A 12,211-nucleotide genomic window follows, 5' to 3' on the forward strand; every position below is an offset into this window, starting at 1 on the left:
GATCCATGTTACCTAACGCTCGTTCTTTAACTCAAAATATCACCATAACCCAATAAAAAAGCAAACTATAAATAATTGAGGGCAGCATTGTCTTCTGAGCAAGTTGATATTGGGACAAAGCAATTATTTCTTGGCCAGTATTTCGACAGTTTTGGCTGGAATGGTCTTCTTCTGGATCGACTTCTCTTCTCAAATTTGTAACAATTTTCAGTATTGGATCAAAAATGGATTGAATGAGAGGGCCTGGGTTTAACATGAACACCCTCATGGTAAAGATTTTAAAGATTTTGCATATTAAAGATTTTGCCTTAAGTGGTTTTGTTTGACATTTGCCAAATCTGAAAAATCAAGAAAGGTCAAATTTCGGCTAAAACTCGGCTTACAACAGCTGAGAAACGGCCTATAGAGCCCACTCTGGCCCCGGGTTGCTAATTGATTGTGTTTGATAGCTTTAGGTTTTTTCAAAGCATCTCCGGAAAATGACTAAAAATTAATCCTGGAAACGTGGTACGTTTCAAGTGGCAATTTTCTGAAAAGTTTCTTCTGACTTGGGAATCAACCTCCAAGTGTTATCGAAGTCTTGACTGAGATTTGCCAGACTTGTAAGACTTGTATTTAGAGTTGCCCAGTACTGGGAATGGAAATAAGATTTGGATTAGACTGAAACAGTACTGATATAGACTTGGAGTTCGGTCCGGGAAACTAATAAAATAAAATCTGAAAAGGTTCCCACTTAAAATTTGATGTGAAGAAAACCCCAAAAGAAAGCATCTTCATAAAACAAAAGAACGCATACTGCTTTAAAAGAGACAAAACAGGATTGGCTTGGAATGTTTCCAGGTCAGGATAGGATCGGAAGCATTATTTTATTGCTCTTGATACTGATTTTTGTCCTTCTGAATTCACGGATAGAAGCGTTTTCAAATGACTGAAATCATTTACGCAAAACGCAGTCGTACGACAACCAGCCATTACCAATCCAAACAAAATTTATAATCGTAAACCTTAGAAAACTCAAATACAACATAATACATTCAATTTTCCTCACAATTTCTTGAAACAGTATACCTCCTTTTAACTAATCATTCCTAAAAAAGTTATACATAAATATAATCGGCCTTAAAAAGCTCAAATCTTTCGTGGTGACAACTTCTGCTCATTACAATAAAATTTTAGGTCGCATTTGACTAGTCACCTCGTTCTTCTAACATGAAAGCTCTTGATGTCCCCAAATTTGCGGCCTCGGTACTCAGGAAAGAAAGATATTGATCGGTTAAACGACAAAGTTGTAGATTTAATTCATTAATCGCTCGAAATTTCTTTCGTTAACACAAAAATTGGTATTTATGCTATGAAAAAATGAAAAGAGCAGCAAACTGCACTTGCAGATGGCTACAAATCTCTACACAGAAACTAACTACCTTCATTTAGAAATAAAACGATAGATAATACGAAGTGAGTAGAAAACAATAGCATAACCAACTGAAACTTCAGGGGGAAATCAACAAAGGATTCTGCAAAATGATCCAGGATCTAACAAATGAGAAGCAATCAAAACAAAACATCACTACCCATAGACTACCCAATTTTTTTCACAGAGTTCATCGCTGTCTGATACAATCATAAAACGAGATTATTTTTTGAAAAATGCTGAACAAAACACTGAAAAATCATTAAATAGATTCAGAACTAGCTATTCGACAATTCAAAAACAAACCCAGTTAATAGTGGACACTGAAGAAGCCCAGAATTGTGGCATTGAAGAACACGAAATTGTGCTTAAAATACAAGATTTTAAAAAACGTCGGTGGTCTTCGAGAAAATCCTGCCCCGTACATGACAGAATCTGCTACCAACTTCTTATAGAGTTATCAAACTGTGTCGAGGCCATGATTTGTTTTCTTTCTTCCAGCTCATATAAAAATTTGTACAACCTGTTAATTGAAATGATTCGCAGATAAAAATTCTCCAAAAAAAAGATAAATACCAGAAACCAAAAAATGGCAGAAAAACACAGAACTTTTAGTTGCAATAACTGTCCAGCAAAACCTGTGAAACTATATTAAAAATGTAGTCTGGGAATATTTTGATTTTCATTACATTTTTGGCGAAACTCAAAGCACTTGCCGGAAACACAACAGATAACTATTTAAAACTCACTCAACACGTAAGTGACGCAGTTCCAGGGTCAGAAAAGCTCGTGAATGTGTGTTCAGCTGTTGAAAAGGCTTTTGATGTTGTCTTGTGTTTTGAAACCATTCACAAACTAAAATCAACGGGTTTAGAAGTATCACTCATTGGATGAATTCATTCTTATATGAGAAACATGTTTTTAAAGATAAACACTGCACTCAACAAAGTCTTTACCCATCAATTGGAGCACCACAAGCATAGTTGCTCCAATTCTTTTCCCCATCTCTGTTAGTCGAGTTCCTAAAATGAAAGTCCAAATTCATACAGGTTACTGACTATTTTGCATTATTTGACAAATCACATTCAACAAGCAATCTCCAATTGTCACGGAATAATGTCAATTTTTTTCAAGTAAAACTTACTATATGATTCCTAAAAATCCATCAAAGAATGACTACGTACTCAATCTCAACATAGAAAGAGTCCCCATTGGAAAAACAGATCAGAAAAATTCACTGGTATCATTTTTACAATCATCTAAAGTGGAAAGATCATATAAATGATCTAGTATTTGGGTGAAGTGGATTCCAATTCTGGAGACTGAGCAACTATAACATGAACGAAGAAAGTCTACTCCTGTTGTAATACTTCTGGATTTACCCATTGTTTTTGTGCGCAAATGCTTGCTGGCTGGACTAATTCTAAACGCATATAATTAAAAAATTTACAACGTCAAGAACATATCTTCGGGAGATTGATTATAAAAACCAAGGTGGTGAAAGAGTTTAAAAAAGCATCACAAAGAGGCAATATTATATATAATCAAATAAATTAAGATAAAATTAGGCAAAGATTATTTTAATTGGGCAATCAGACACATGGTAGGGTCTGTTGTTTATCAACAAAAAACGAGAACGTCTTCTCGCTGGTAGCAAAGTACTCTTGATCATCTCGTGAACTCCTCAGTTTCTACACTCACCGTAGAACAGACGCATTGGTACCTGATGAAAAATTTCGTGCATTGAGATATCGTGGTTTTTGTGATTTGACTCCAACAATCGATCAATAGTGAAGCAGAGTAGCCGCTGAAACACACTAATAGTGTTTTAACAACTGCAGTTTAGCACCTTTTTGACCACGAATTTTGTTCCCTCAATGTATTTTCTTTCTTCCATTGGTCTGTGCATTTTAGATGCTCTGGGCGAAGGGATGCTGTCCAAAACTTAGTGGTTCAATTCATATTTTTCGGTGTACTCCTTTTACGTGTTAAATTCAAGCAGCTTCTTAGTTAATCAATCAATTAGAGGTGCAAATAGCCAAACGGCTCCCTAGTTAATTAAGCACTGAACACTTTTAACACGGTTTCAAAATAATGAAGAGCAGCAAACTCACTTTTTTTTCTGTTCCCATCTTTTTGTTCTTCACTTGTTTTACTACAACCCACTGATTTTAAAAACATAAACATGGTGTCATTTTGATCACGAGAACGCCTAGTTATGTTCTACGCCTGATGTGGTTTAATGTTTTTATTTTTGAGGTCGGCGTACTGCGTTTATCCCATTCTTTCAGTTAAACCACAATAATTTTGCTTGTTTTACTTACAGAAGAAAATCTTTTTTCTCCTTTTTTATGAAAACGTTTAACTACTTATAAAACAATTTACAAACACCATCATCCCTGTAACTACTCTTTTCTGAAAAACGAAATTTTCTCAAAATTTATGAATTCCCTTTTCTTCAAGCAAAATATGTTGGGTTACCATGAGATTGCATATCGAATGATTATTGGAGATCCAAATGATGAAAAAACTTCAGTGACAAGATCACTTGGTGTAGCGCACTGTTACGATTGAGTAAACAAAACTGAGGCAGTTTTATACTCGGTCGTAAATTACAACTTTAATCCGTTTACATCTTATCTCAATATATTATTATTCTTACTTTACGCTTTTTAGAACTCACAGCAACCCACACTTGTCGAAAAAAAAATGCACATTTCACACTATCTACCAGGCCAACGAAGACAGCATAACGTTGAAAATATAAGTGACATGTTCAGCCAGTACACGTCCTCCAGTGTACTTAAAAGGGCCAGATACCAAAATTAGAACAATACCAGAAAACTGTGCCATCATTTTAACATAAATAACTTCTTTCTCAAACTCAATTTTTTAACTTCTTAATGTGTGATATTTTTTAAAAAAATTAAATTGTTGTACAAAAATTGCTTTAAATTGCTCTGAAGCTGGTTAATGAGCAGACAATTAAACACTCATTTCGTGTTAGCGTTCTTTTTTATGGTACGGAAAAGCTCAACAGGAAAAGTTTTCAAAAAAGGCTGTATCGAGAGGAGTGATTTTTTTAATGTTGTTTACATACGGAAATATAACATTGTCTTTTAATATCTTTTCGTTTATTCTGTATTATTTCTTCAAACTTATGCAATAGATACTTTTTATGACTAGTCAAAGAGTAAAGTTTTTGTTGACAATGAAAAGAACAGACTACTTTTCTGATCAATTGCAACATCCTGGAAAATAGTAATAGCATTTCATTTTCAATCGAGTGCTCTTATTGTCTAATACAGTCTGCCTTAAAGCCAGGGAAAACCTGTTAAATTAAACTTAAGTCTGATCTCGGCCAATTTTCTTCTCGATGCTAATAATTTGATTTGTTGTCTGATTGGGTCTGCCTAAAAGCAAACCTAACAATAAATAATTAACGAGCTTAAGTCTGATCACGTTTCTTTGCCGAACGGATCCGGATGGGTCCCAGGCTGAGATTTCATCCCCAATACACCCCTAAATAGCGGGGATTCGGGCGTAATGCGTATACGACTCCATTTATTGGGAAAAGTGTCTAAGAGCGGAATTTTGTTTTAAAAAATTACACTGTATTTACACTCTTTTCTCCACTCTTTTTACAACCTTTGCAAAGAGTGTAATTTAGGATGGATTGATAAAAAATTGCACTCTTATCCAGTTCCCATTATAACCAAAGTGGAACGCCTAATTTTAGCATCACAGTTTTCGCAATGGTTAATACACAAAGTGAAAGCAACATGTTCGACAGAGGGAAGATGGGGATCAATTCTCAGTACCTCCTTCCACTTTTTAATTTTCAAAATTACACTCTTATAATTACACTCTTCCACTCTTTAATTAAGCGGATCAATGGGGGTGTATTTTTTACACTCTTTACACTTTTTCCCCGTTGCTTTTGTGGAAAATCTTTGGCCCGGGATGTGCCTATAACGAGGTATGAACAAGAAAACTTTTTTTCAAACGATCATGGCTAATTGCTGATTGGGGGTTGTTCAAACAGATGTTCATTAAAATGTTCTTGTGATGTGTGTTGTTAGATGTTCATAAGATGTTGACAAAAAGTTCATCCTATGCTGCTTTAGTCCAAGACTGCTCGTTTCATGCATACATAATCATTGAGATATTTCATTGTAATGTAATACTTGCATGCTCAGATATGGCTAAAGAAATACGTCAGGTAATTTTAATTTGAATTGTTGTCTCCCATGTTTTATGATCGTAAAACGCATCCCGGTTCGATAAACTTTCTTAAAATTATGTAAAAGATGCACCGAAATGCGCTGAAATTCAAGCGAAATTTACAAAGTATCAGTGTACTGCTAACATTTAAATAACAAACATTAAACTTCACACATTAAACACTTAAACACTTCTAAACGTCTAATGAACACTAAAGAGCACATTGTAAAAATTTTAAGCTGAATTTCTAAAGGAAATCGGCGCATTTAAGCGCATATATTCAGTACGTTTCATACATACTTTCAGCGCATACAGCGCTTCTCTTGCAAAATAAACGACGCTGACGTCTCGAAACGGGTTTTTAAATCGAGTAAAAAAATTCAAATCGTATTTGAGATCTGTCGAAAGTCTTTAATGCTCATAATTTTCAGGTGAGGAATTTGTGGTACGTGTTGTCCTGAACGGCAACTATCCACAAAATTGGATGACATCAGCGAAAAACAGTACTCACAAACAGGAGCCACCAGTCGTCAAGATGGAGAATGTTATGAAACCTGGTCCCCAGGACTATCCACAGCAGACGCTTATGAACAAAGATTTCTGGGTGTAAGTTAATTTTGTTCGTTCAACTGAATATTTTGACCCTTTAAACTTTTGGCTCTCCAGGACGAGGTGTGTGACGGAAATAACCTCACATCAAACTGTCCCCCGCCTAAATGACCTCTGATCAGACTCAACAACGCTCCCAGACTCAACGACTCAATGGGCTCCCAAACGGAATCAATTATGTTCAGACCAATAATGAACGCACGTGGGGGCGTCGTGCGGTCAAAATTACACAGTGCGGAAACATCTAAAAGCGCTCGAAGTTTTGGTAGTTCACGACCCTCTGGCTCACACGCCAACCATTGGTTTGATGCGCTAAATAGGTTTGGGGCTCGAAAGCTCCAGATTGAGAGACTTAGTTTCTCAGAATTGTAATTTGATCGCAAACGAAATCATTTCGAGGCGTAAAATCAAATCTTATTTGAGAAAAAATTCTCTAATGGTTTTGGTCTGTTGCTGCTTGATGAAAAAAATTGCTTGCTGCTTGAAGCAATTTTATAAACAGAAATTCCGCGTTACGAAACGCTAAAATCCTTTAGTCCATTTTTCTATACAATATCTACCAGGAAAGCTCTAAAATTCTGCTGAGCATTACTGATGTCTGTATCCGCAGCGAAGAAGGCACAACTCAAGCCTACCTTCTCTCAATGCTATTTTATGGTGTTGCTCTATTGGCTTTAATAAAAAAAATTGCACAACCCAACCAAACATGCACAAAGTTTTTATTTTATGTAGATGACACCGCGGCTCGCGCAAAGTTCAATGGCTTAAAACAATGACGGCAAAAATAATTGATAAAAATGAGCTTCCCTATTGTTCATCTAGATTATGTTGATGACGCCAAGTGTTGCTCTGAGCAAACAGGTTTGAAAACTGTAACTGGAAAACGTTATCTTGAGGGCTTCATTGGCGAAGGAACCGCATTGTTCAAAAACAATCAAGAATTGTCAGGCTAAGATTCAGCTTTTCAGCGCTAGAGCCGTTTGCTGTCCTCTTGAGACTTTCCCGGTGCTCACTGAATCAGGTCACGTCGTGGAATTTTCTGATGATAGTTGTCCCAGGATCCGCTGAATTTTTAAAACCACTAGAAGATTGAATAAAAAGCAAATTCATATCAACCATAACCAATAATTTTATTGTGAGCAATCCCCAAAAGAGCTTGTTCAGTTTATCTGCTCAGAATGGAGGATTAAGTATTCCAAATCCAGTTGTAAAAGCAGCAGAGTAATTTGAAATGTCCAAGAAAACCTGTTTCATGATTTCGGACTCTATTTTGAGTAGGACAACATTGGACGTCGACACATATGACGCCCACGTTTGCGGCAGCAAATTAAACTTTCAGAAATAAAATGAGTCCCAGCACAGTAACGCATATAATGGTTTGAGAGAAAAGCATGCACATAAAACAGGAAAGAATGTAGCGGAATATCAATACAAGAGTCTCTATTTGGTTATTAGCAAATGTGTCAGGGAGAGAGATAGAGAGACATTGTTTTGTCTTAGAACGAAAACCAGGATTCCGTGTCACTGATATACGGTTTACCCCTAATAAAACTCCCCGTAAAAATGAAAGGTGTAGCGAAGATATCCATGTTCAGCATGCCGTTATCTTCGAAAAAGAAGGCCTAATTACACAAACGCATATTGAATTTAGAGATCTATCGGGAGACTTATGGAGACTTAGATTCAAAAAGAGCCAGTTAATTGTAAACATTCAGAGAATAAGAAAACTTTAAGGGGCCATCTTCTCATAAGAGGTGTCTGGAGCCCGCAAGAGATTGCTTCATCTGATATTCGTGTCACAGACACAGAAAAAATCCTACAGCAACAGAAAACCAGAGGATGTTATGGAAAGTTGCGCTGACGAAAAAAGTAGAAGAAACTCCGCGGTGTGCCAAGAATACCGTATCGCTTTTACTCCGTTTTTCTTCGGCGTTGATGGTATGATGGCCGGAGAAGTCAAAGTTTTTCTCGGAAGACTGGTGAACAGACTCTCTTCTAAATGGGACAAACCATACAGCATTGTCATGAACCAATTCCAACTGAGATTGAATTCTGCAATCTTAAGGGCTTCAAATCAGGGCATAAGAGGAACTAGATCTATATGGAGATCGTTTCGTTATGACGATTGAACGTACATAACATGAGAAGAAAAAATTATTTTGATGTTTCAGTAGTAATGCGCCAAAACTTTTTTTATATCGAAGAAGCAGTTTTTTTATATCACAGAAGCAGTGGGAACAACACATTCTAACGCCAATTATTAGCGCTCTGATTTGTTGTTTCCTAATGTGTTAGCATCTCTTAAACTCAGATACAATTGACGATAGTGCTTGCGCGAGCAACATAAGAAGGACTCAATTTGAAAATAGTTCAAACGAAGAAACAACAAGACAAGAGTATGTATCCAGAAGAAAATCCTCTAGCTTTGTTAATTCTTCCAATGACGAATTTGTGTTCTAGTAGGGAGAGCAAAAAACGTATTGCAATAGAGGTCTAATTCTTGTTGTTAAGAAAAAAAATCAGACTGGTGGTATTTGACTAATTAAACTGCTAATCTGTTGTTCTGATGACTGAAGTTATGATACCTAAACTAATTGTCAATTCACATTTTGTTCTTTTCGGAAAACGCACGAGAGTCTGAACATCAGCGCACAAAAGTCTGAATTTGACCGCGCAATTTTTTTTCTGTTGTCAAAATCCGCACATCTCATTATAGCCCCCCCAAGAAATTATAGCCCCCCATTATGGTATAATTACCATTATGGGGGTATAGGTTATCTGACCACTAAGCTGGGGGGAGCCATAATGGGAAAGACCCAAATTTTCTACATAGCCATGAGGGTTTATTTTTTGTCAAAACTGATGGATAAAGCATAACCAATGTTACAATAAAGTAGATAGAGACTGATAAAATAGTAGCGACAAGTTCTTGCGAACCGAGAGTTCTGTTTCCATATAAACTTTTGTATATGTAAACCAATCTGAATGATAAATAGATTTTACAAAAAATTAGTTCAGCTCTAATTGTGCCAAGTCAAACACTTTTTCGATTCATCAAACCATTGCTCATGTTTCTGAAAAGGGCCCAATGACTTTTAAACTTTGTCAATTTTAAAATTTTTTGCAATTCACAGTCGACGATCAAAAAGAAACATTTACAGCAAAAATTTACAGCAACAGAAAACCAGAGGATGTGCTGGAAAGCTGCGCTGACAAAAAAGGAAAAAATACTTCGAGGTTTGCCAAGAAAAACATATCGCTTTTGCTCCGTTAATTTTCAGTGTTGATTGTGTGATGGAAAAAGCACGTTTTTTTCTGAGAAGGCTGCCCGACAGACCCACTACTAAATGGGACATACCATACAGCATCTATCTGAAGTGTAATATTAATCATTCCCATTTAACGTTATTTAAACAGCTTGACTCCACAGTGAGAGCTATGTACTAGCACAACTCCGATTCTATCAAAAATTTTCGTTCCTCAACCAGAAATGATGAAATTTTCACTGAGAAAGAATAAAATTGCTGCAATTTCGCTATTTCAGATCATTACGTTCAAATTCCGATTCATTCATTTCTTTCTTGTGTATTTGACCAGGGTTTGATTGGTGTCTTTAACGCTGGAATCGCTGGAGTCCTTAACAGCGATTCAAAAGAATATCAAAATTTGTTTGATCAGTTCTGTTTTTTGTTAGGTTTTTATGAAAGACTAATTAGACGTCCCTCCTGGGACCATCGTTTTTCTTGATATCTTTTCTATAAAATTTTGCCTTTCAGATAATTGCCAGAAATTTATGTTAAATTCTCTGACAATTTTTGCCAGAAAAGACCAGCTTGAACGAATTTGAATTTTCTTATATAAATTCGATCAAGCAAGCTGGTCTTTTTATGGCGAAGTATGCAACTAAATTCGACCGACTTAAGCACCCCAGTGATTCTGGAATTTTCATCGTGTAAGATCTTTTAAGATCTTAGAAGGTAAAAATTCTTAGTAAGCATCTTATCAGATTTTACACGATAAAAATTCTGATAAGATTGAGTTTTTTCTTGTAAGATATGATAAATTGCTTAGTAAGCATCTTAAAAAACATATTATCAGATCTTATAAGCAGAATTTTTATTGTGTAAGATCTGATAAGATACTTACTAAGAATTTTTATTGTGTAAGATCTTATAAGATGGAGTTTTTATCGTGTGAGATCTGATAAGATGTTTACTTAGAATTTTTATTGTGTAAGATCTTATATGATGGAATTTTTATCGTGTAAGATCTGATAAGATGCTTACTAAGAATTATTATTGTGCAAGATCTGATAAGATGCTTACTAAAAATTTCGTAAGAATAAGCATTCTCTTATAAGATCTTATAAGAGAATGCATATTCTTACGAAATCTTATATGTTCTTACACGATAAAAATTCTTAGTAAGCATCTTATCAGATCTTACACGATAATAATTCCGCTGACAAAATGGAATTTTTATCGTGTAAGATCTTATAAGATGGAAGCTTTATCGTGTAAGATCTGATAAGATGCTTACTTAGAATTTTACTCGTGGAAGATCAGACAATTTGTCTGATAAGATCTTGTAAGGGGATACATCTTATCGATTCTTATAAGACTTTTGTGAGAAATTTTGTAAGAATTTTGTCAGATCTTACACGATAAAAATTCCAGCATCACTGGGGGAGCCAATTGACAAGTTAGGTCGAGTTCAAGTCTCAATGTTCAAGTTTAGGGTTGAGGAAAATAACCCAGGTGCCGATTTGGGTCAAGCATAACTCTTTTCATAAGTCAGGTAAATCTACTTCTGAAACCTTGGCCGTCTATACTTGAGATGGGTGCGTTTAGATTCAATTTGACGTATATTTTAGCTAAATTTCTATATTTTTATTTCTAATTAAAAATTATATCGCCGCCTATCGTGTTTCAGAGTTGCCGATGGGGTGCCTATGTAAGTACAATCTCAAGGGTTGAACCCAATAAACATTTCATGGCAACCATAACCAAGCCATATATGGAGTCGATGGCAACTTGTAGACCATATACCTGAACATGAAAAAGCAACCTCATTAAAAGCATTTAAAAGAACTCTTAGTGATTGATTTAATCTAACAATCAAAATTTAATCTAGGAAACAGTTGAGAATTGTTTTTTATTGCTGATTTCATCTATAACTTTTGAGGTTAATTGGATTTAGTTTTTTTCACCCCCCCCCCCCTCCGCTGTTTTTATGCCCCCAATTACATTTTATTGGTCGCTACATCGCAGGCGACAATGTAAAAATAGCACAATTTATATGCCCACTGAGCTGGGGTGGGGGGAGGAGGGGGATAGAACAGATCCGGTAAAGTTTCTCAGGTACAAATAACTTTTGAAATTTGATTTTAATAGGTTGTTGCCCGCACTGCTTGGGATAGCCCTGGGCATTCTGTATGGGATAGTGTTCTTCATTCTTCCTGAGAACTACGGAGATATGGTGATTGAGGAACAGATGCTGGCCAGGGGCAAGGAGGAGGAGGATGCAGCCATGGAGAGATAAACAAAATAAACAACATTCTTGTACTTATTTTCCACCCCGGGTCGAGGTTGCGTCAACGCTAAAAGTTGCGAAAGAAATGAGAATGCGGTGAATGTAGTGAATGATTGCAAGAATTGCGGTACTTAGCATTAAATCTGATGAAAAAAATTATATTTAACCTCTAAAAACTGCGAATTTTACAAAAATGGACCGCATGTTTTTACCGCTTTCAAAGTAGCTAGAAAGAATACAAGTATTGTAGTTTTTAGTACTGCGAATTTTTGGATCTATTCTGTCCCCCCCCCACCCCGTTTTTTATGACCCCCAGTTACAAATTTTATGTTGTTATATAGCACGTTACTGTGTAAGAAAATAGCACGTGCGCCTGGGGGCCATAAAAGATTTACGCTTACTAAGCTATGGGGGCCGAAACAGAATAGATCCGAT

General features: G+C 36.0%; 1 protein-coding gene across 5 annotated transcripts in view; it reads left to right on the forward strand.

Annotated features, from left to right (window-relative positions):
* LOC142351887 (uncharacterized) overlaps positions 1-11,858 on the forward strand; it is a 32,392-nt gene extending 20,534 nt beyond the window's left edge. For 4 of the 5 annotated variants that reach the window (XM_075404135.1, XM_075404137.1, XM_075404136.1 and 1 more), the window contains 3 exons: positions 6,067-6,241; positions 11,177-11,197; positions 11,638-11,858. In XM_075404135.1, the coding sequence (XP_075260250.1) occupies positions 6,067-6,241; positions 11,177-11,197; positions 11,638-11,785 (344 nt within the window). In that variant the 3' untranslated portion in view covers positions 11,786-11,858. The remainder of the gene's footprint in view (positions 1-6,066; positions 6,242-11,176; positions 11,198-11,637) is intronic. The other variant, XM_075404139.1, reaches the window with a different exon arrangement.
* Positions 11,859-12,211: the final 353 nt, after the last annotated feature.

Source organism: Convolutriloba macropyga, chromosome 13, assembly GCF_964194025.1.
Source record: "Convolutriloba macropyga chromosome 13, txConMacr16.3, whole genome shotgun sequence".
In the NCBI taxonomy this organism is placed as follows: Eukaryota; Metazoa; Xenacoelomorpha; order Acoela; family Convolutidae; genus Convolutriloba; species Convolutriloba macropyga.